This window comes from Liolophura sinensis, chromosome 1, assembly GCF_032854445.1.
Source record: "Liolophura sinensis isolate JHLJ2023 chromosome 1, CUHK_Ljap_v2, whole genome shotgun sequence".
Lineage (NCBI taxonomy): Eukaryota > Metazoa > Mollusca > Polyplacophora > Chitonida > Chitonidae > Liolophura > Liolophura sinensis.
In genome coordinates this window covers 57982503-58004731 of record NC_088295.1, presented here as the reverse complement: position 1 = coordinate 58004731, position 22229 = coordinate 57982503, and the positions used below count along the sequence as shown (strand labels likewise).

The window sequence follows — 22229 nt, the reverse complement described above, 5'->3', positions numbered from 1 at the left end:
GGAGCTGTTTTTTTAAAAGCCCTGCCACATATCTTTGCAGATTATTGAGTAATTGAGAGTTGTGGGGCTGGAAATCTGTATTGAAGAGAGACTAGACTGACCATTTTTACAAACAGCAAAACAAAATATCAATCTTCTTTCATTTCCCATCATTTTTACTTCTTTATAAAACAGGTTTCTTGTTCACAAGGATTCAGGTGACAATTGCCAAAATATAGAGAGCAATTTTCCGCAAAAATTGACACAGTGTTGATAAGTTTTTGACGTGTCTCAAAAATTGTGTATCTTTTTAGCTGGTCTATGACCCATGTTTGAGGTAACAGCCTTTGATAATTGTACCATACCCGTGTGTAATAAAGTGAATGATGTCTTTTGGACAAATTTACCGTTTAAATATAAAAACAAAGACTATTGAACATCAAACTGAATTAAGATATAACGCAAACATGAATGAAACAACAAGTTTTAAAATTGTTTCTGAATATCAAGAAATCAGCCCTTCTTTATATAATAGATAACGGATGTAGCATATGCCCCAATGCATCCAATGCTTAAATGGATTTACGTGTAGCAAATGTTATTGTAATTCCTGAAACAATATGCTGAATTATTTTGTGTTTCAACTTACAGTTGTAATTTTTTTTACTGAACAGATCACTCATGGCCTCTTTGTTCAAATTTATTTTTATTTCTCTCTTAACTGCTTTGCTTTTCATTGAAAGCTTCTAGCTTGTGCATGTGGATATATGTTTCTGAGCAATTGTTTGAAAGAAGAAAACGCAAAAAAAGAGTATGTATTTCCTCGCAGGTGCTTGCCATAAAAAAAAGTCTAATATGTACCTCAAGTTGATAAATTATAAATAGAGTCAGCGCCAAAATTCGCTGTGAGCGACTCCATTTTGCCTAAGAACTAGTCCTGTGTTCTGTATTAGGACGAGAATTGCTGTCGGAAATCGCCGAAGTATAGTTCGTACATTTCCGGTAGAACTCCTCCTCCAGAAGGTAGCGAACAGTACAGTTCATTTTCCACTTGACGATCGGAAGCCGGAATGTTGGACGTAGGTTCCGAGTTTACACGAACAAGCCGGCAGTTTTAACGACTGTCATTGGCTGAGAGGCAAAACACCAACAGCTTAAATTACAGGGTGTTAAAGATGGAGGACGCGATGGACTCGGCGATTTGTGCCAGCTTTGCCGTTTTCAGGCTTTACGTGTATGGCGAGGAAAAATCACAAAAGTATGCAACGGGCACCACCAGATAGAAAAAATGTGCTCTTTTCAGCCTATAGTGTCATGTTTTTAAGTTTCCCTTCTCCTTTAATTTTATTTTGCATGTATGTATTTGTCTTGGAACAACTGTCTTATATGGAAGACATATGACGTTAGTGGCTTCTGAATTACATTATATCCATTTCACAGTGTTTCTGGTATTCAGTGTTTCTACTGTTCTCGGTTGTTCTTATTCAGCTCATTTGTACACACAAGATGCTAGTTCAAAAGTCACATGTAAGAAAGTTTCTGACTAAGTGGCCAAAATTCTGTGGTTTACCCTGAGCCCTCCAGTTCTGACGGAAACTATGAAGTAAATGAACAAGTTATAGTGCTGGATTACATATAAAAATGTCTCTCAATAAAAATGATTTTTTTTTAATTTTCAGTCATGTTTTTTGTCTGTTTTTATTTCGACAACAGTCATTTTGTAAATATATGTTCACAATGTCTGGTTGTGTACTGCATTCGTTCTATTCCACGCTGTCTCTTCAATTTGCATCCGCTGTTACTTAGGTGATTTCTAGATTTAAAAAAAAAATCGTACATTTCTCTCAGGGAACTCTATCGAGATTATGAAGCCTGTGTAAAACTAAACATTTTTTTCTCCTTAGTAAAATTTGTCACAGTTTATATGGCAGTGACGTTCTCGCCAAGCAATAGAGCAGAACAAATATACCGTTGCCAATCAATAGGGATCCAAGAAAAACTATGTTTTACACAGATTTTGTAAGGTATTAACATAGCTAATAGCGACATCAGTAGAATAACTCGGTCCCATTTTTATACGACTTGTATGGTCGTCTGTAATAGAAAAATTCTATAGGTTTTGCTTTGGTACTAAAACTCGCAAAAGATATTTTGTGGACTCATAATTCAGGACTGCAGTTTAGGAGTTGAAGAGCACCCAAGAAGGTGTCCAGTAATAAGTTCCAGAAAGCCAGCATTACTGGACACATTTCCACATACACGGAGTAAATACCGAGTTAACCATGTAAACACTTCTTATTTTTTGTACAGATAAACCTATAGTGGCAATAAACAGGCGGAACTTCATACCCACGCCCCCTACTTTACACTTATGGTACATAGTCAGTTCGTGCAGGAAAAAATTGTTGCTCTGCTATATTGTTTTAGATTAAAGTAGACTGGGTATTAATAACCCACCACTTTCCACCTAATGGTTGAAATAACTTTAAAACCTGCATTTTAATCATATTCAATTGCGTCCCACATTAGTCACGTGCACTTAGAGAACTTCCTGTGGTCTCCAATCAGCCATAGCTAATATTCGACGTGGGTTCCCGGCAGTAAAGGTTTTACTTGTATTGTTTACAGGGAAAGAAGATCTAGATTATGCTTAGACCAGAAAGACTCTTTCGAGGTTTTGGTTGGCCCTGAAAAGGGCCGTTGCAAGGGAATGGGAGTAGTCCGTGAGATTTAAGCTCTCTCTCCTCGGATACGTCTGGCCAATTGGATATCCTTGGGCATAATGGTGACACGTTTGGCATGGATGGCGCACAGGTTCGTGTCCTCAAACAAACCCACCAGGTAAGATTCGCTGGCCTCTTGTAGAGCCATCACGGCAGAGCTCTGGAAACGCAGGTCTGTCTTGAAATCCTGGGCGATTTCACGCACCAGACGCTGGAAGGGCAGTTTTCGGATGAGAAGTTCAGTGCTCTTCTGGTAACGACGGATTTCACGGAGAGCCACTGTTCCGGGCCTGTATCTGTGAGGTTTCTTGACACCACCGGTGGCTGGAGCGCTCTTCCTGGCTGCCTTTGTGGCCAGCTGTTTTCGAGGAGCCTTGCCTCCTGTAGATTTCCTGGCGGTCTGCTTTGTACGGGCCATGTCGTCTGATGATGTGATCTGCTGCAAGAGTGGATCAAATGTGGACTCACTGTGGAATACATGCCTTTATGGGCACTTCCACGCATGCGTGAGTGTGCGTCATTGGCTGTTTAAATGGCAAGCATCTATTTGATTGGCTCTTTTTAATGAATGATGATTGGTTGAAAAATAAGCACATTGATTGGTCAGTTTACGCGCGTGTTTAGCACTTACCAGGAATTTACAATCCTCCCATAGCTTGTAAACCTCAACCAACTTTACGGAATTCAAATCCAGGAAAAAAGACTCAATGCCCGTTTGAAAACTATCACTGACGTAAAAATATGTGTTATTTAACACCATCTTTACAACAGCGGAAATAATGCTATTGAGGGTTTGCTATAACCTTTTCTAATATATAGATATATGAAATTATGAATGCGATGGAACATTTTACAGGTGGTCAGACATCTAACTTACAACCCGTACATCATAGTCTTTTATCCAGGATATTTTAAGAAATCCCGTTAGATTAACAATAATTTCCGAAGGTTCTAATGATGTTCAGCCATATGGACTTTTATTAGGTAACATTTAGCAATGATTTGAAAAATCCCCACTCCATCTTTTTCCAAAAAAAAAAAAGATAAATATCTACTCTCTGATGAAATACACGTAATGGTGAAAGCTTAAAGCGATTAACAAGGTTAGAATAATGATAGAGTAATCAAAGTGATCAGCTATATCAATGCATGATGTTCCTCTATAAAACGCTGACATAGCTTGTGAGACAAAAGATGTCTCCAGTCACTTGTCTCATGGGTGTATCAAGACGTGGAAAGCACTTTTCTGAAGTTAATACCAAGTTATTACACCATGGGATTGTGGTTTTGATATTAATGGGGATTTTGCAAGAGACTATCATGCATTTAGAAATATAGTATGGTGTATTTAAGTATTTGTATAATACGTGTGTGTCCTCTTTCTACTATTCCTCGCTGTCGTGAGTATTGTGCCACTAATGACCAAGATGGCAATTGAAGCTCATTCGGCAGACACAATTTGAGCTCATTGTCACTGAGAAGTAGAGACAAATACTAATCGACCCCTGTAGAGATCTAATTACCACCAATATCGTAGTTTTCCTTCCTTGTTCACTAGACACTTACTATTTTAGGAATCCGTTGAAATAAGATATTTGCCTATTGGATTTTTACGTCCTTTGACCGGCTATTATGTAATGAATTGACAAAGGTTCGTACTGCCTTCGCTGGGTGACAGCTTTTCATACCATTCGATGGGAAGGAATGTGAGTGACTTGAGGTTTGAGTAAAGAGTTGAAGGATTAATGGTTTGTGTGTGTATTTGGGTAGAGGTGACGGGTGGGGGTGGGTGGGCACGAGTGCCAAACGCTAAAGTCAGGGTCATAGTGTGATAAGCTGGTGATACAAATGATGACATCCAGTCCATACAATATTCTCCTTAACGGATAATCATTGCTGTACACGACATCAACCTTACAACCACAGTCAAATATGCCAAAAGTAAATCGGTTTTGGCAGTTATAAGGGGAAATAAAGCCGCGTGAAATGTCTCTTAATCTATAGAGAGTACATTCAGCTCTAAAGGTGTTTCATTTCATGATGTGTAAATTATTTACTTACCATTTATTCATTTAAATATTTTTTAGTTAACCAGAAAAGGCTCCCCTGGAACTTTAAAATTGTATGAATTATCCTTTTAGTATACAACCTACTAGTTGCTAACTCAGTGCTAGTACTGAGTTAGCGTCTCCATGTTGATATACGAAGTAAATCTTTGTCCCATCACAGATTAGCCACAGACCTGTAGGAAAGCCGTCATAGCATTATTAACAACGCCTACAAGTAGAGCGAGAAATAACTGACATTTCCGTTAATCTGATAAACCCATGAAAGAAGTGCACGGTTATCTGATAAATTCCAGATTACTGACGCCCAAATTATTGCAGTTAATATCATTGCATTTTTTTTTTTTACTTAATTCTGCTTTTTACCTAAGCCATGGTCCTATAGGGCTGTGTAACTTCCTGTTTACATGTTTGCATGAACAGTTAGGATAAAACGTTAACTGAGGTAGGTTTACATGAGCCGTATTTCACTGGTTACTTGTGACGATCATGGATAGCTCCTGTTACAGATCTTACTTCAACATTAAACGTTTCTTGCCAAGAAACTTTGTATACAAATAAGATAAGTGCTATATTAGAATGAAAGACCACTTTCGGGAGGTTTGGTTGGCCCTGAAAAGGGCCGTTAAGGAGAAGATGTCAACAAATGGAACTGTTCAAGCCTTTGTCTTCTTGGCTGCTGGCTTTTTCGCTGCTGGTTTCTTCGCTTCAGGCTTTTTAGTCGCTGCTTTCTTCGGAGACTTTGTTGGTTTTTTAGAGGCCGGCTTTTTGGCAACCTTCTTGGGAGATTTCGTCTTCTTCGTGACTTTCTTGGTCGGAGATTTTGTTTTCTTGGCCGCTGGTTTCTTTGTGACTTTCTTTGGTGATTTTGTCTTCTTAGTTGCTGGCTTTTTGGCAGCTGGTTTCTTGACGGCAGGTTTCTTTGGATTAGCCGGGGCTTTCTTGGCGACTTCACCCAGCTTGAAAGATCCTGTGGCCCCGGTACCCTTAGTCTGTTTCAACATACCGGACTTAACGCCACTTTTCAAAGCAAGCTTCAGGTGTGTGTTTACGGTCTTCTCGTCTCCCACTTTGTAGTTGGTGACGATGTACTTCAAGATCTTGCTCCTGGATGATCCACCTCTCTCTTTCATGTCCTTGAGAGCAGCTACCACCATTTCGCTGTATTTCGGGTGTTCGGCTGGCTTCTTGGGCTTGGTGGCCTTGTTCACTTTCTGAACGACGGGGGCTGGCACTGTGTCAGTCATGATGAATAGGCAGTAGGCGATGCACTGTAGTGTTAGCTGTCTCACACTTGGGTAATTTGTGTTGTGTTCGCTGAGCAGCTGGTCTACATAACCCGAGCGCGGACCGCGTAGAGAGCAATGGCGGGAACAAGGGATTATCGGCCAAATGTAATGGAAATTTGTGTTTGTTGTCGATTACAAAATCTAAAATTTTTCCGTAACTGTTAACCCATATTACAAAAGGTAATCAGCACTTGTTTTCTTAGATAACCTGCCAGACCTTCATATCGGTAGAATGAGTATTGTAAGATCTGCGGGTTTGGAAATCTGTGTTAAAGGGAGATTGCAGCGACAATTTTTAGAAACAACAAAAGCAAAATATTTATCTTCTTTTATTTCCCTCTTTTTTATTTCCTTATTCAGCAGGTTACTTATATGCAAAGATTCAGATATCAATTGTCAAAATATAGAGTACAATTTTAGGGGAAAACTGACACATTTTTTATGAATGTTTGATGTGTTTTTTTAGCTTGTTTCTAATCCATGCTTCAGGTATTCAGATGAATTCTTATTTAAACAGGTTTCGTTTACATGACACGGGTGTTTGTGATCATTGCCAGGTTGAGGAAGCAAATGAGCATATATATGTTGTTCCAATGCCCACTATATACTCTCCAGAAACATCGCTATTATGCGGAACTGCTCTGTGCTGGCATTACAGGCCTCTGCACAGACTATGTTTTAAGGCCTGGCAAGAGGTCTGGTGGAGTCTTCGAAGCTACAGTAAGGTTCCTGCTTCCATGTGCTATAAGAAAATCTAGAGTATAGTTCATTCTCATCTCTATGTTATAATGCATTAATGTGAACGCTACTTGGTTTCAGCACTGATCGCGGCGTGCATCATTCGTTAGAATGGAAACGCCATTAAACAAACTAGCACTACCCCACCCATGCTTCAGGTAATATATTTTGATAATTGTGCCATACCGTGTGTAATAAAGTGTGCAACGTCTTTTTACAAACCTAGTGTTTAAATATAAAAATGAAGACCATTTAACATAAGGTGTAATAACATGGAATACAAAGATTCAAGAAACATAGCAAGTTTATACTTTTAAACTGAATATCGGCAAATGGTTCTTTTTTAATAGGTAACTGATAAAGAATATGCATGAATGCCTCCAATGCTTAAATGGATTTTCATCTAACAAATATACACCGACCAACCATGCTCTCATCGCTGATACTTATTTCTCTTTCCCATTAAACGTTTCTAGCCTGGGCTTGTGCATAATTGTTTATGAAGAGAAGCCATCCTTGTAATTTTATTTGTGGATGAATTTATTTGTCTCTCGTATAGAAAGACACATGGCGGATGTGGCTTCTGGATTTCATCGTGTGTACTCCACACTGTTTGTACCATTTGCAATCATTCTTGTTCACTTTTATCGTACACACAATGCGCCAGTTCAAACGTAACTGGTGCAAAGGTGGGTCAGTAACTTGCTAAAGGTCTGTGGATCACCCCCAGCACTCTTGCTCACATAACTGGTAAAAGTGACTAACTGACATGGACAACTATGACCTAACTGATCAAGTCAAATTGTTGTCTTGCGTGGATAATTGTTCCTGAGTAATTTTTTTCTAATTTTGTGTAACATTATTTTAATCGTTTTCTAAATGTGTGACAACCATGCCTGGTTCTGAACTACTTCCTTTCTATTCCACATTCTTTCTATAATTTGCACATGTTTGTTATTTGGGCTATTTGTTCATCTACAAACATGCATCGCTGGTGGGGAATTCTATTGAGATTTTTGCCCCCTGTAGCAAGTCTATGCATTATTTCCTAATGTGAAAGTATAGGACCTATATGTGTTGACCAGGTTTATTTCATTTATGCCATACATGCACTAGAAATCTAGCAACTCGTACCAATAACTTCTTATTCCTTTTGCCTCTCTGTCCCTTTGTTGACTAGCCATGCTCAGGCCGTATAAGGATGTGGGAAATACGCTACACCACAAATATATATCTAACCAGTTCTTCCTTACTGTTTTCAACAACTACATACATGGCTTAACTGTAGAGTGCATTTCACTTGTTACTTTGCTGAATTAAACAGATTTTGCAGCCTATACACTACGTTCAGCCTTAGGATAATTCATATTAGTTATGTACATTATACAGAACTACCGGAATCCCATGCCTGTGTTTATTAATACTTAAAATATGTACTTGTAGTTATCTTTAAAATCAGCTTGCGGGTGGATGTATTTCCGTGAACTGTGTGTCTGTGTACGTAAGACTATAGAAAAAAGTAAATGTTAACATTTAATGTCGCCTTTCTAAATTCAGAGAAAATGAAATAAGTGTAGACACTGTATGGGTATAAATCTGGATGGTGCTCAGACAGGAAAGATTCTTTCGAGGTTTTGGTTGGCCCTGAAAAGGGCCGTTGGAAAGGAATTGAGGTCTTCCGTGAGATTTAAGCTCTCTCTCCTCGGATACGTCTGGCCAGTTGGATATCCTTGGGCATAATGGTGACACGTTTGGCGTGGATGGCACACAGGTTCGTGTCCTCAAACAAACCCACCAGGTAAGATTCGCTGGCCTCTTGTAGAGCCATCACGGCAGAGCTCTGGAAACGCAGATCAGTCTTGAAATCCTGGGCGATTTCACGCACCAGACGCTGGAAGGGCAGTTTTCGGATGAGAAGTTCAGTGCTCTTCTGGTAACGACGGATTTCACGGAGAGCCACTGTTCCGGGCCTGTATCTGTGAGGTTTCTTGACACCACCTGTGGCTGGGGCGCTCTTCCTGGCTGCCTTTGTGGCCAACTGTTTCGGGGAGCCTTTCCTCCTGTAGATTTACGGGCGGTCTGCTTTGTACGGGCCATGGCGTCTAATGATGTGATCTGCTGCAAGAGTGGATCGAGTGTGACTTCACCCGGGAATACCTGAGCTTTTTAAACCCCATCACCACTCTTGCGTGAATGTGCCTCATTGGCTGTATTAATCGCGCGCCTTGTGTTTCATTGGCTGGAAAGCGAGCACATTCATTGGTCAGTTTACACATACTTTTAGCTGTTGCCAGAAAATTAGAATCCTCCTAGCTTGGGTTATTCTTGGGCTAGGAACTTTAACACACAGCAAGATTAAAACATATAAAATGCTTTATCCTTTGTTCAGACCATTTCAATTATCATGGATGCTGACAGAAATCATGTGGACATGCCTGAAGCAAAATTAAGTTAGCTATATAAGTTTTCATTGGTTTTCGACACTATGACAGGCTTCAAATTTAAGTTAGCTATATATGTCTTTAATGTTCTGCAACGATGTGAGAAGGATCATTCCGTTTTATTTTCTTGGTGTATTACGTCAGTCAGGTAAATAGGAATAAATAGGGTAGAATTTATAGATAATGAATAAATGAATAGATTTATAAATAATATGTACCATGAGTTATGCCAACACAGCTCATTCATATCGGAACCGTTGGTATCTCTATTACAGCATAAGAAGCAAAGTCAGACTATAATCTTTCGTTTCATTTTGTATTTGTGTAAATGTAACTTCATGTGATTCTGTTTCTAATCTATGTTTGTATGACAGGCGTCAAGAAAGATTTACGTTCCCCGTCAATAGTCGCAAGGCCAATTCCCAAAACGACGATTAACATAAACTACAACCGAAGTATACAATGCACGAAAATAGGACATATTCAGACAAAGAAACGCACTGAACATCTTTCAATCATGATGGATAGATGGAAGGAATGCTCTTGGCAATCTAGAAATGTTTCTCTGACACTTCTGACATTTAATCAATCAAAAAACTAAATTTGATCTCCTGGATTATGTTATCTAAAACAGCACTTTAATTATTCATTCCCGTAGAGACACGCTAATACCATGTTGTAGAGATCTGCTAGACTATTTGTGTGGTAAGAAGCCAGCGTACAGTTTTAGGTCTAGATAAGTCTAGGTGACTTTGCCCAAGTCGTGTTCCAAGTCGTTCTATTACGCCATTAATCGATATAGCCTTTCGAAAACGTCTCACTGAAGTGACTCAAATGTAAAGTTTGTTATCACCTCATGCAGGACAAGGCATCTGTGCCCCTCAATGACAAGAACTCTGAATAGATTAAGGGGTATAGGGGAAGGGCGGGTTTGTTGAAGCCCACTGAGTGTCTGACATTAGCCAAGGTCATGCAGCGATAAGCTGATGGTGTAGACTGTAACATCCGGTCTGTGTACTTATACCCGCTGAGATGCAGGGTTGAAAGTCTATTTGTCAAGTGTAAGACAAAGGAACGACAAAATATTCCAAACTTTTTAGTGTAGTAGATATACTGTGATACAGGTTTATGACGTTTCTTTGTTCCATCTCCCAGCTGTGTAAACTTTGTCACGTCATGCTCTTTATTAGACTGATTAGGCGCCCTTAGAAGTAAAATGTGAAACCCATTCGTTACACACCCCTTTCTTAAGGTGTAATGTGCATAATAAATGTCTGAAGTTTAATCCATGAAGTAAAAATGATAGCAGTAATGCTGTGTGCCTCCATCTTATCAATGTTGTTATGTGAACGACTGCCGCTGGCTTCTAAATTTAGCTTGGTAAATTTGTTCTTGTTAAATCTAATAAATTGTTGAAAAATACAATCTGCTGGTTTTGGTTACTTTTTTTGTGCGGCTAAACTGTTTTGTATTTCGAACAAGCCATCTCTTTGTAATACAGACAGTTTGGGTCGTAACAATATGTATTTTTTTTATAGAAAACGGGAAACAGATGGTTAATATGAAATGGGCTGATGTTAAACATGGAATGTCAATATTAAAGCCTTGTGAAAAAATTCTGTATACAGTGCATAATCAAGAAATATGCTTAGATAGAGAGTCCACTTCCGGCATACTTTGTTGGCCCTGAAAAGGACCGTTAAACAGGATAATTTCACGATGGGAAATTTTAAGCAGTTGTTTTCTTGCCTGCTGGCTTTTTAGCTGTTGGTTTTTTGGCTGCTGGCTTTTTAGTTGCTGGTTTCTTTGGGGACTTCGCTGGCTTCTTAGATGCTGGTTTCTTAACAACCTTATTCGGAGATTTTGTCTTCTTGGTGACTTTCTTGGCCGGAGATTTGGGTTTCTTGGCAGCTGGTTTCTTTGTGATCTTCTTTGGTGATTTTGTCTTCTTCGTGGCTGGCTTTCTGGCAGCTGGCTTTTTAACGGTGGGTTTCTTTGGCTTGGCTGGGGCTTTCTTGGGCTGCTTCTCCCAGCTTGAAAGATCCTGAGGCCCCGGTACCCTTAGACTGTTTTAACAGACCAGACTGGACGCCACTTTTCAGGGCAAGCTTGAGGTGTGTGTTGACCGCCTTCTCGTCTCCCACTTTGTAGTTGGTGACGATGTATTTCAAGATCTTGATTTTGGAAGATCCCCCTCTCTCTTTCAGGTCCTTGAGAGCGGCTACCACCATCTCGCTATACTTTGGGTGTTCGGCTGGTTTTTTGGGCTTGGTGGCCTTCTTCACCTTCTGGACGACGGGGGCTGGGGCTGTGTCAGTCATGATGAATCGGCGATGAAATGTGGAATAGTGTTACGTTGGCTATCTCAGACTTATCTGGTTTATGCCGGTGTGTCCTGAGCAGCTGGTCTACATAACTCCAGCGCGGACCGCGTAGAGAGCAACGGCGGGAACTAGGGCTCAACGAGCAAAAGTAAAGGAAATTTGTGTTTCTTGTTGGTGGCAAAAGCTAATTGTATTGTGGAAATATTGTCTTAAATTACAAAATGTTAGCAAAGTTTGATATGGTATACTTCGTGTTAAATATTAGGACAGGTAAGTTGGAGCATTTTAACACTGATGTCATAAAAATCAGGAATAAAGAGGCGCAATGATGATACGAAATGAAGAAATGTATACTTTAGCATTTACTTTACATTACTTTTTCCTTTTATTGTGACTACAAGTGACTTTTCAACCATGATCGAAAGAATGCTATACTCTTAAATACATTGTTCACTGACTGACACTGTCTCAAATATCGAGGGTATGATATGATATGAAACATGTATTATGTTCTTCACAGCTTGTGTATTCTTTGCTTCAGGTCGTGAATACCCTTAACCAGTTGTCATTTGAAAATAAATACACAGAAGGAATGAAAACCATTTCCATATATATTATGAAATATGAGGATGTATGATCTAATCGCCAGTATTCCTATTTTGTTTGTGTTTTTGTTTGGGTGTGGGATGTGGTGCTGTGTTCATTGAGTATTTACGGACAAATTCTCCTTCGTAGGTAATGTGTATTCCGTGTCACATGGTTGGCTTGAACACTTTGACTTTTCTGGACTGTTTTATTTCGCTCTATATTAAAAAAAACCACGTCCCTTGGCGTACATGTACATGTATATTGAATGAAGAATAGTATATAATAGTCACCATTTTTGCCTAGTATTTGTAGGATTTTGCAGTTTGAGCCTTCCACTGAATGAGAGAAATGCAGCCAAATGCATTAGGTAGTAATGAAAATGTTTATATGATTTATTGGTGTTTAATCAAGGGATACTGTCCTGAAGAATCTCATACTCAGTGTCTATAAGTGCAATAGAGGATTGCCTGCGCAAATGTAGCTGTCCTCAGTGGAAGAGAGACAAGGAGAAAGACGTTTGAGAAGCATTTTCCACACCTATCACTCCTAGGGTTAAAATATCGAAGACGGACAATAGATCTGTACAATCCATTTATTTATTTACTTCATGGAAACTTCACTGGTACTCAAGGATATTTCACTTATACATTGAAACGTCACTTCTCAATTTGTTTTCAACGATTGTTCTCTGGCACCATGATATGACAATATGAGTTTGACATATGAGTGACAAGTGATATATCAGGGGTTAAGCTTGTTCCGTACAATTTTGATTTAACGACCTCAAGTTTGACGTATGGCGTTAGACGAGGGTGTGATCTTCGTACATTAATCTCATGTTAGAGTGGAGAACAGAAGGTTGTCAGTTTGGACTGACACGGCCTTAATAGCTGAAGCAACAAACACGACTGTCAAGTCAATACATGGACGCCATTATCTCTTGTAAGAGATGGACTATTCAGTTCTTAATAGGCTATGTTGGTGATATTTTGTTTGTCACAGGGCAACAAAACAGCATAAAAACATCGGATACCTCAAGTCAAACATGTAATCTAATAACACGAGAAAAAGTAAAAGTTGTGTGATGAGTGGCACGTGTTCAACATACTACATGTATTTGTGAAAGGCAAGATGTTTGTTACATTCCGTACAGATGTGCAATTACTAATGCAGCTTTGTGTTTGATCATGGCGGTATAGATGACAATTTATTTTCCAAATTGTTTCCGTGTTTTACCTGTAGACTGTCTGTGATACAAGTCGTCACGTGCCCTGTAACATATCTCAGTGAATAACATGTTCTGGACGATCCTTGTTTGACTCGTCATTTCACACTGCTCATCCTACTAAACCCACGCCCTTGTCGCGTCGTCCTTTATAGTGACTAATCTCAGGACATCTGGCACTATAATGTGATGTATGTCTGATGTTTAGACAGATATCTCTCTTACGTAATGTATCTAGACGTCTACGTGAAGCTGGACAAATTATCTATGCATATATAACTGCAGTGAGACCACGTATTGAACAACTGCTGCGGTTAGATTTTAACGGGCAAAATCATAGAAGTTGAGTTTCTTGTGTAACTTGGTAGTAATGAAAGGGTTACGATGGCCTTTTTGCAGAAATGTTCAGACTAGCACTTGAGAAATATGGTTCAGTGGTCAATAAAACTTGTGTTGTACAAGAATCCAGATTATGATCCTGTCTACGTCATATCTAAGGACTAGTGGTTATACCGTATATAACGTATAGTTTAAGGAGTGCTTGGATTTGAAAGTTCACTTTTGGAAGTATTGGTTGGCCCTGAAAAGGGCCGTTGCAAGGGAATGGAGGTATTCCGTGAGGTTTAAGCTCTCTCTCCTCGGATACGTCTGGCCAGTTGGATATCCTTGGGCATAATGGTGACACGTTTGGCGTGGATGGCACACAGGTTTGTGTCCTCAAATAAACCCACCAGGTAAGATTCGCTGGCCTCTTGTAGAGCCATCACGGCAGAGCTCTGGAAACGCAGGTCCGTCTTGAAATCCTGGGCGATTTCACGCACCAGACGCTGGAAGGGCAGTTTTCGGATGAGAAGTTCAGTGCTCTTCTGGTAACGACGGATTTCACGGAGAGCCACTGTTCCGGGCCTGTATCTGTGAGGTTTCTTGACACCACCTGTGGCTGGGGCGCTCTTCCTGGCTGCCTTGGTGGCCAGCTGTTTTCGAGGAGCCTTACCTCCTGTAGATTTACGGGCGGTCTGCTTTGTACGGGCCATGGCGTCTAATGCTGTGATCTGCTGCAAGAGTGGATCGAGGTGACTTTACCCGGGAATACCTGAGCTTTTAAACCCCATCACCACTCTTGCGTGAATGTGCCCCATTGGCTTATTAATCGCGCGCTTGTGTTTCATTGGTTGGAAAGCGAGCACATTCATTGGTCGGTTTACACATGCCTTCAGCTGTTGGCAGAAAATTAGAATCCTCTTAGCTTGGGTTATTCTTGAGCTAGGAACTTTAACACACAGCAAGATTAAAACATATAAAATGCTTTATCCTTTATTCAGACCATTTCAATTATCATCGATGCTGACAGAAATCATATGGATATGCCTGAAGCAAAATTAAGATAGCTATATAAGTTTTCATTGGTTTTCGACAATATGACAGGCTTCAAATTTAAGTTAGCTATATATGTTTTCAATGTTCTGCAAGGATATGGGAAGGATCATTCCGTTTTATTTTCTCGGTGTATTACGTCAGTCAGGTAAATAGGAATAAATAGGGTATGAATTTATAGATAATGAATAAATGAATAGATTTATAAATAATATGTACCATGAGTTATGCCAACACAGCACATTCATATCGGAACCGTTTGTATCTCCATTACAGCATATGAAGCAAAGTCAGACTATAATCTTTCGTTTCATTTTGTATTTGTGTAAATGTAACTTCATGTGATACTGTTTCTAATCTATGTTTGTATGACAGGCGTCAAGAAAGATTTACGTTCCCCGTCAATAATCGCAAGGCCAATTCCCAAAACGACGATTAACATAAACTACAACCGAAGTAAGAAAGCATACAATGCACGAAAATAGGATATATTCAGACAAAGAGACGCACTGAACATCTTTCAATCATGAAGGAAAGACGGAAGAAATGTTCTAGGCAATCTAGAATGTTCTGCTTAAAATTCTGACATTTAATCAATCATAAAAACTAATTTTAATCTTCTGGATTATGTTATCTAAAACAGCACTTTAATTATTCACTCCCGTAGATACACGCTAATACCATGTTGTAAAGATCTGCTAGACCATTTGTGTGGTAACAAGGGCAGTTTACAGTTTTAGGTCTAGATCTAAGTCGTGTTGTTTTTGCCCAAGTCGTGTTCCAAGTCGTTCTATTACGCCATTAATCGATATAGCCTTTCAAAAATGTCTCACTAAAGTGACCCAAATGTAACGTTTTTTAACACCCCATGCAGGACAAGGCATCTGTGCCCCTAATAACAAGTATTCTGTATAGATTAAGGGGTTTAGGGGGGAGGGCGGGTTTGTTGGAGCCCACTAAGTGTCTGACATTAGCCAGGGTCATGCTGCGATAAGCTGATGGTGTAGACTGTAACATCCGGTCTGTGTACTTATACCCGCTGAGATGCAAGGTTGAAAGTCTATTTGTCAAGTGTAAGACAACGGAACGACAAAATATCCCAAACGGAAGCTTTTAGTATAGTAGATATACTGTGATAAAGGTTTATGACGTTTCTTTGTTCCATCTCCCAGCTGTGTAAACTTTGTCACGTCATGCACTCTAATAGACTGATTAGGCGCACTTAGAAGTAAAATTTGAAGCCCGTTCGTTATACAACCCATTGCTTATGGTGTAATGTGCATCACAAATGTCTAGAGTTTAATCCATGAAGTAAAAAACGATAGCAGTTATACTGTCCGCCCGCATCTTATCAATGTGTATTACAGAAGACTGGAAACAGATGATTAATATGAATGGGGATGATGTTAGATATAGTATGTCAATATTAAAGTCTTGTGAAAAAATTCTGTACGCAGTGCACAATCAAGAAATACGCTTAGATAGAGAGTCCACTTCCGGGGGACTTGGCTGGCCCTGAAAAGGGCCGTTAAACAGGATAGTTTCACTATGGGAAGTTTTAAACAGTTGTTTTCTTTGCTGCTGGCTTTTTGGCTGCTGGCTTTTTAGTTGCTGGTTTCTTTGGGGACTTCGCTGACTTCTTCGATGCTGGTTTCTTTACACCCTTCTTTGGAGATTTTGTCTTCTTTGTGACTTTCTTGGTCGGAGATTTGGGTTTCTTGGCAGCTGGTTTCTTTGCGACTTTCTTCGGTGATTTTGTTTTCTTCGTGGCTGGCTTTCTGGCAGCTGGCTTTTTAACGACGGGTTTCTTTGGCTTGGCTGGGGCTTTCTTGGCTGCTTCTCCCAGCTTGAAAGATCCTGAGGCCCCGGTACCCTTAGACTGTTTTAACATTCCGGACTGGACGCCATTTTTCAGGGTAAGCTTCAGGTGTGTGTTGACGGTCTTCTCGTCTCCCACTTTGTAGTTGGTGACGATGTATTTCAAGATCTTGATTTTGGAAGATCCCCCTCTCTCTTTCAGGTCCTTGAGAGCGGCTACCACCATCTCGCTATACTTTGGGTGTTCGACTGGTTTTTTGGGCTTGGTGGCCTTCTGGACGACTGTGGCTGGAGCTGTGTCAGTCATGATGAATCGGCGATGAAATGTGGAATAGTGTTACGTTGGCTATCTCAGACTTATCTGGTTTATGCCGGTGTGTCCTGAGCAGCTGGTGTACATAACTCGAGCGCGGACCGCGTAGAGAGCAACGGCGGGAACTAGGGCTCAACGAGCAAAAGTAAAGGAAATTTGTTTTTCTTGTTGGTGGCAAAAGCTAATTTTATTGTGGAAATATTATCTTAAATTATAAAATGTTAACAAAGTTTGATATGGTATACTTCGTGTTAAATATTAAGACAGGTAAATTGGAGTATTTTATCACTGATGTCATAAAAAATAGGATTGAATAGACGTATTGGTGATACGAAATAATGAAAAATATACTTTGGTCTTCGCTTTACATTATTTTGTCCTTTTATTGTGGCTACAAGTTACTTTTCCACCATGATCGAAACAATGCTATAGTCTTGAATCCATTGTTCACTGACTGACACTGCCTCAAAGATCTAGTGTAAGGTAGGGTATTAAACATGTATTGTTCTTTACAGCTTGTGTATTCTTTGCTTCAGGTATTATTATGTGGTACCTGAATTATTCTAACCAGTTGCAATTTGAAAATAAATATGAAGAGGGAATCAAAGCCTTTTCGGTCTGTATTATGAAATGCACGGATGTTTTATCTAATCACCATTACTCCTATTTTGTTTGTGGACAAAACCTCCTTCATAGCTAATGTGAATTCCGTTTCACGTGGTTGGTTGGAACACTTTAATTTTCTGGACTGTTTTATTTAGTTCTAAAATAAGAAAAATCAAGTCCCTTGACGAACTTGTATATTGAAGGGAGAATAGGATATAACGTCTTCAAAATACTCTTTTTTGTTGCCCGGCATTTATAGGCATTCATTGAATGGGACAAATGAAGTCAACTGAATTAGTGATAGACAGGTTTAGATGATTTATTGGTGTTTAATTAAGGGTTATTGTACTGAAGGATCTGATACTCAATATGTATTAGTGCTATATAGGATTGCCTGGTTAAATCTAGCGTCCTTCAGCGGAAGAGAGACAAGGACAAAGGCGTTTAAGAAAGATTTTACAGACTTATCCTCTATAATCAGAGTATATCTAAGACGGACCATTGATCTGTTGACAAGTGTTTCTATTCTAGAGACGCCATATAAGATCAGTTAAATGGTGGTTTGCAAGTAGAGCCGGATATAAGAGTTACAACGGACGCACTAAACCACGGAGCTATGCGTCGAATTCAGATACCAGCCGTCAACGGAAATGGACGTTCCGAGTCAATTCTCAAAACAATGTTAAACACAAACCAGCAAAGAACTAAAAAAGTAAATGAAGTACGAATTTAGGACAAAATTATACAAAGAGCAGCAGTCAACAGTTTTCAGTGATGTTAGAAAGACGCAAGCAATGTTGTAGGAGCGAATGCGATGCAGAAACGTTTGCGGTGCGTCCGTTCCCCACTTTGCCTTCTTTGTGCTGCGACTTTGTGTTGACTAGCGGATAATTTATTTAATATGCTATCTTTCCCTATTAAGGTGTTTTTATGAGAAAGTCCTTGTACATATTAAGCTTTGAAGTAAATAATGCCAGTATAGCTTCCAATCTCTTCTCTGAAGTGATAATCTCCTCATTTCACCAACCAGGGATTGTTTAGAAATACGAGGCGTTAGGTGAACTATGAAATATATGGTGAAGTGTGGTGTTGTTTTTCCTAGTCGCAACTGATGCGATAAGTTCAAACTTTATGACTGTACCATACCATAAACACTTATGTGTGGATTTGTCGTGCTATCTTTCAACTGTTCCAGTGTAGACATAGCCACTGAATTCGCCAAATGTTTCAACGAAAACAGATAAACAATGGGCAATGTAGAGAAAAAATATGATTTTCTTCCACCGATACATTTTTAAAATTTGGATCAATTTTTTTCTTAAAATTTTTTTTTGCTATGCACATCATATTTGATTTGTGTATTTTTTTTTTTCAAGTTTGTAATTTTTATTTGATTGGTGTTTTACACCGTACTCAAGAATATTTCACTTATACGTTATGGTGGGAAAAAACCGACGACCATCGGTAAGATTATATTTGTTTGATGCGCCATATTCAATAATATTACACTTTTAAAACACCGGTCAGTTTTATGGGCGAAGGAAACCGGAGAAAAATACCGCACTTTGGCAAGTTACTGATGAACTTTCCCATATATACCGTATACACGGAGATGCGCACAAGCTGACATCTTTGGGCTGTGCAAATGGCTAAATGAGCGTCGTGGACTTCATATCGTAGCCAGGGCGCCACAAGCAATGAGAACAGGTTAATCTCCAAGCTCTACCCAAGGCTGGATTTGAAACCTTAAACATTTGATCATGGCCCGCTGCCGTTTTTTATTTGGTTGAATATTTCATTACGATAAAACAATTTTAAATTAATTTAAATTAAATTGTAAAATCAAAATATAGCAAAAAAAAACTTATAATGTGAATTGTGTCTAATAAAGAAAATGTTAGGACGAAATATTTCTTTTTAATTGGAAACATTATTTGTGTGTCGGCCTAAAGATGCCTGGAATGTCATTGTCAGTAGTCATACAGTTTTAGGTGCTTTTCTTTTGGATTCTTGTAGAATTTCCTGTTTCATCTTGTACACACGGTACTCTTCTTTGAGAATATCGTCATAGCTGATCACGTCAAAATGCTGGCCGTGAATGTTCACTCCCGTGCCAGTGAGATAATGGCAGGCGTCTGTGTCTGAAAGGGAGATAATCCACCTGTTGACAGCTCCGGGGTCGCCACACCAGATGGCAAGGGGGTCGTACTGAAGGCACGTGACCTGAGCATCCTTGAAATAATGTATGGATGAGTCGACGATCTTCTTCAGCTCCGCGTGTGAAACTAGCGAACCTTTGCAGTGTAGACAAATCTTAAAAGGATCCGAAGCTGGCGGAGACTTCCGAACCCTCATAGGCGGCAGTCCCCTTAGCTTTGACCTCAAACTTTTAAACGTTGCCGGAGAACTTGTCTCTGTGAGGTTAGAATTGTCTTCGTAGTTTTCCCTTAAAAAAAAGATTATAGGAATAGGGTTAAATACATCATTTATTTACTCATTTACTTCATTTGTGCTTAACGCCGCATCACAGACTTCATAACTTCTCATGCGATAGTCAGGTTTATGGCTGAAGGAAACTGAAGTGCACGAAGTCGAGGTCCATGGCAAACCTCCTGATGTAAAGCCGAAGCCGAATCAGCAAGAGCTGGATTCGAACCTGTGACTACAATTGCGAGTGGCCCAACGGCTGCAACTATAGAACGTTTTCAGATTACCGAGCCAATGTTAACCCCTATAGCAATTAAGAAAGTAATAGACTGACTTTCAATAAATTGAAAACATTGACCCTTGGTCCATCGTTCAAACACGAATACAGATCTAGTATTTTCCATAAACTATCAGTGAAACGGAGACAGGGATGTTCTGTCTGCCTTGTCATTTATACCACTAAATGTACTCCTAGTTTCGCAGTGATCACCCATCATCCGACGTAGAGCAATTTAACCGTGCATCTCTCTGCTTTCATAAGGCCAACCAAACTTACTTTCCGATACTCGGCAGTCGATCTTTTTCCGCCGTGACGTCATTCTGGAATATCAGATCACGGGATATGGTCGTCTGGTTTGAGGTGGTGTCTTTCATGCTGAGCATCGGGACAGGTGTTACTGTTTTCGGCAAAGGAATGATTTCAACTTCGTTGAGGTCTTCATCACTGTCAACTGACCCAGAACTCGTGTCTGGAAATGTGAAAGACACCCTCTTTCGTGGTGTAGGAGGGGAGCCACCGCAGCGTTTTAATGCACTTGGTATTCTCCTTCCAGACGCTGAAAAGACCGGAGAGTTGTTTCTGTGGTAGTCTATACCATTCTGAGAATGTCTAGAGCCATAAGGTACCGTCATAACACCCTCTGTATAAAGACTCGGTTCCGTATCAGATTCCGGATTTGAATTCACCCAGACGTCTGCCTCATTTCCGCCCATCAGGCCAGTCACGTGGTAAGGATCCCGCGTATCCATGTGTCATTCATGGATCAGACCTGAATTCAGACGAAAACGAGCTGCCTTTTATATTTAATATAAGTGAGTATTTATTCGTCTTGTTTATTATTTTATCTGAATGATATAGGGTCTGTAAGCCGTACTGAAGGATATCTCACTTATAAGAGGGTGGCCAGGTTATGGGTGGGTAGGAAAATTGATAGAGCTCGAGGAAAATACCAGCACCTCGCCAGGTACCTACTGAGTTAAAGCCGCACGAACTAACGAGCGAGGTCTGGATTCGAACGACAGAATCTTCTATTCCTCTCAGCCAAGAAGTTAACGCTATATTATAATTAGTGGAACTTTTTAGTTAGTTTTTTGAGTAAATTGCTCTTAGTTGATATACAAAATTCTAAGCAATTAAGATGATACATGCACTAATTATCTCTCCTGAAATTTATGCAAAAATAGCACAGGTATTTTCTGTTTTACGTTACTTTTGTATGCAACATTTGTTTATGACTGTGAAACATGCTGGTTGGATCGATTGTTATTCCCAAAGACTTCACTGACTAAAACTAACTACTTATAACGTAGGCCTACAAGTATTGACATATTTGTGGCTAATGCCGCATTTGAAAACTAACTTTTAGATCATTTCACGAAATTTGAAAACATAAGAATATATGTAACAGGTGGAATAAAGATTGATATGAGCTGGATTCGAACTCTGCATGAGCCTTTTTAGCTATTACGAAATGTATCGGCTATAAACGATTAAGTTATTCAAGACAGACATCTCAAATTAAATATTCCATAGAGAATGTGAAATTACTCCTAGGTGACAAATTATTTCTGCAATTATTAACCATTTCTCTCATAAAAGTCCTCGAGCATATGGCGTAAAACAACAATCAAGTAAACATATATAGGTTTGAATAACTCTGAATTCAGGATAACTGTCTTATGTACATGTCACATTCTGTGCTACCCTTACCACAAGTGGGATTTGACAAAGTATTTTTGTGTCTGAAGCGAACTCACCAATGATGTTAAACTATAATCCCAGGATTTTCATCGCTGTGGACAATCCACGTGTTGAATTCCGACCGGATCTGATCCTCGGAATGTATCTCATTTACAGTTTGTCGATTTCGCAATGGTCAACAGATTCAGCTTTTACTAGCAACCATTCGATTACCAACAAAACTGTCCTCGTTCAACTTTTCTCTGTCTGTAGATATATACACATATGTGCATTACGTTCGTCTTAAATCTATGGAGTACGATAAACTTCTTACAGCTTAAACCCACCCTTGAGGACA

At 39.5% G+C, this 22229-nt stretch overlaps 5 protein-coding genes and 2 pseudogenes across 5 annotated transcripts; all 7 read right to left on the bottom strand.

Moving 5' to 3' along the window:
- Window positions 1-2709: 2709 nt before the first annotated feature.
- Window positions 2710-3120, bottom strand: LOC135474132 (histone H3). Its single transcript, XM_064754156.1, has one exon. The coding sequence runs from the start codon at window positions 3118-3120 to the stop codon at window positions 2710-2712; it is 411 nt and encodes a 136-aa protein (XP_064610226.1).
- A 2304-nt stretch (window positions 3121-5424) lies between these two features.
- On the bottom strand, window positions 5425-5979 carry LOC135462517 (late histone H1-like). Its single transcript, XM_064739746.1, has one exon. It carries the CDS (start codon window positions 5923-5925, stop codon window positions 5425-5427), a length of 501 nt encoding a protein of 166 aa, XP_064595816.1. The 5' UTR covers window positions 5926-5979.
- Window positions 5980-8482: 2503 nt separating this feature from the next.
- LOC135474149 (histone H3-like) lies at window positions 8483-8892 on the bottom strand (annotated as a pseudogene).
- Window positions 8893-10965: 2073 nt separating this feature from the next.
- LOC135462506 (histone H1-delta-like) lies at window positions 10966-11557 on the bottom strand (annotated as a pseudogene).
- Window positions 11558-13996: 2439 nt separating this feature from the next.
- Window positions 13997-14407, bottom strand: LOC135474117 (histone H3). The gene has a single exon (XM_064754136.1). It carries the CDS (start codon window positions 14405-14407, stop codon window positions 13997-13999), a length of 411 nt encoding a protein of 136 aa, XP_064610206.1.
- A 1898-nt stretch (window positions 14408-16305) lies between these two features.
- On the bottom strand, window positions 16306-16854 carry LOC135462496 (histone H1, orphon-like). Its single transcript, XM_064739725.1, has one exon. It carries the CDS (start codon window positions 16789-16791, stop codon window positions 16306-16308), a length of 486 nt encoding a protein of 161 aa, XP_064595795.1. The 5' UTR covers window positions 16792-16854.
- A 2428-nt stretch (window positions 16855-19282) lies between these two features.
- On the bottom strand, window positions 19283-22139 carry LOC135474076 (uncharacterized). The gene is made up of 3 exons (XM_064754082.1): window positions 21949-22139; window positions 20468-20960; window positions 19283-19930 (listed from the first exon to the last, which is right to left on the bottom strand). Exons 2-3 carry the CDS (start codon window positions 20938-20940, stop codon window positions 19462-19464), a joined length of 942 nt encoding a protein of 313 aa, XP_064610152.1. The 5' UTR covers window positions 20941-20960; window positions 21949-22139; the 3' UTR covers window positions 19283-19461.
- Window positions 22140-22229: the final 90 nt, after the last annotated feature.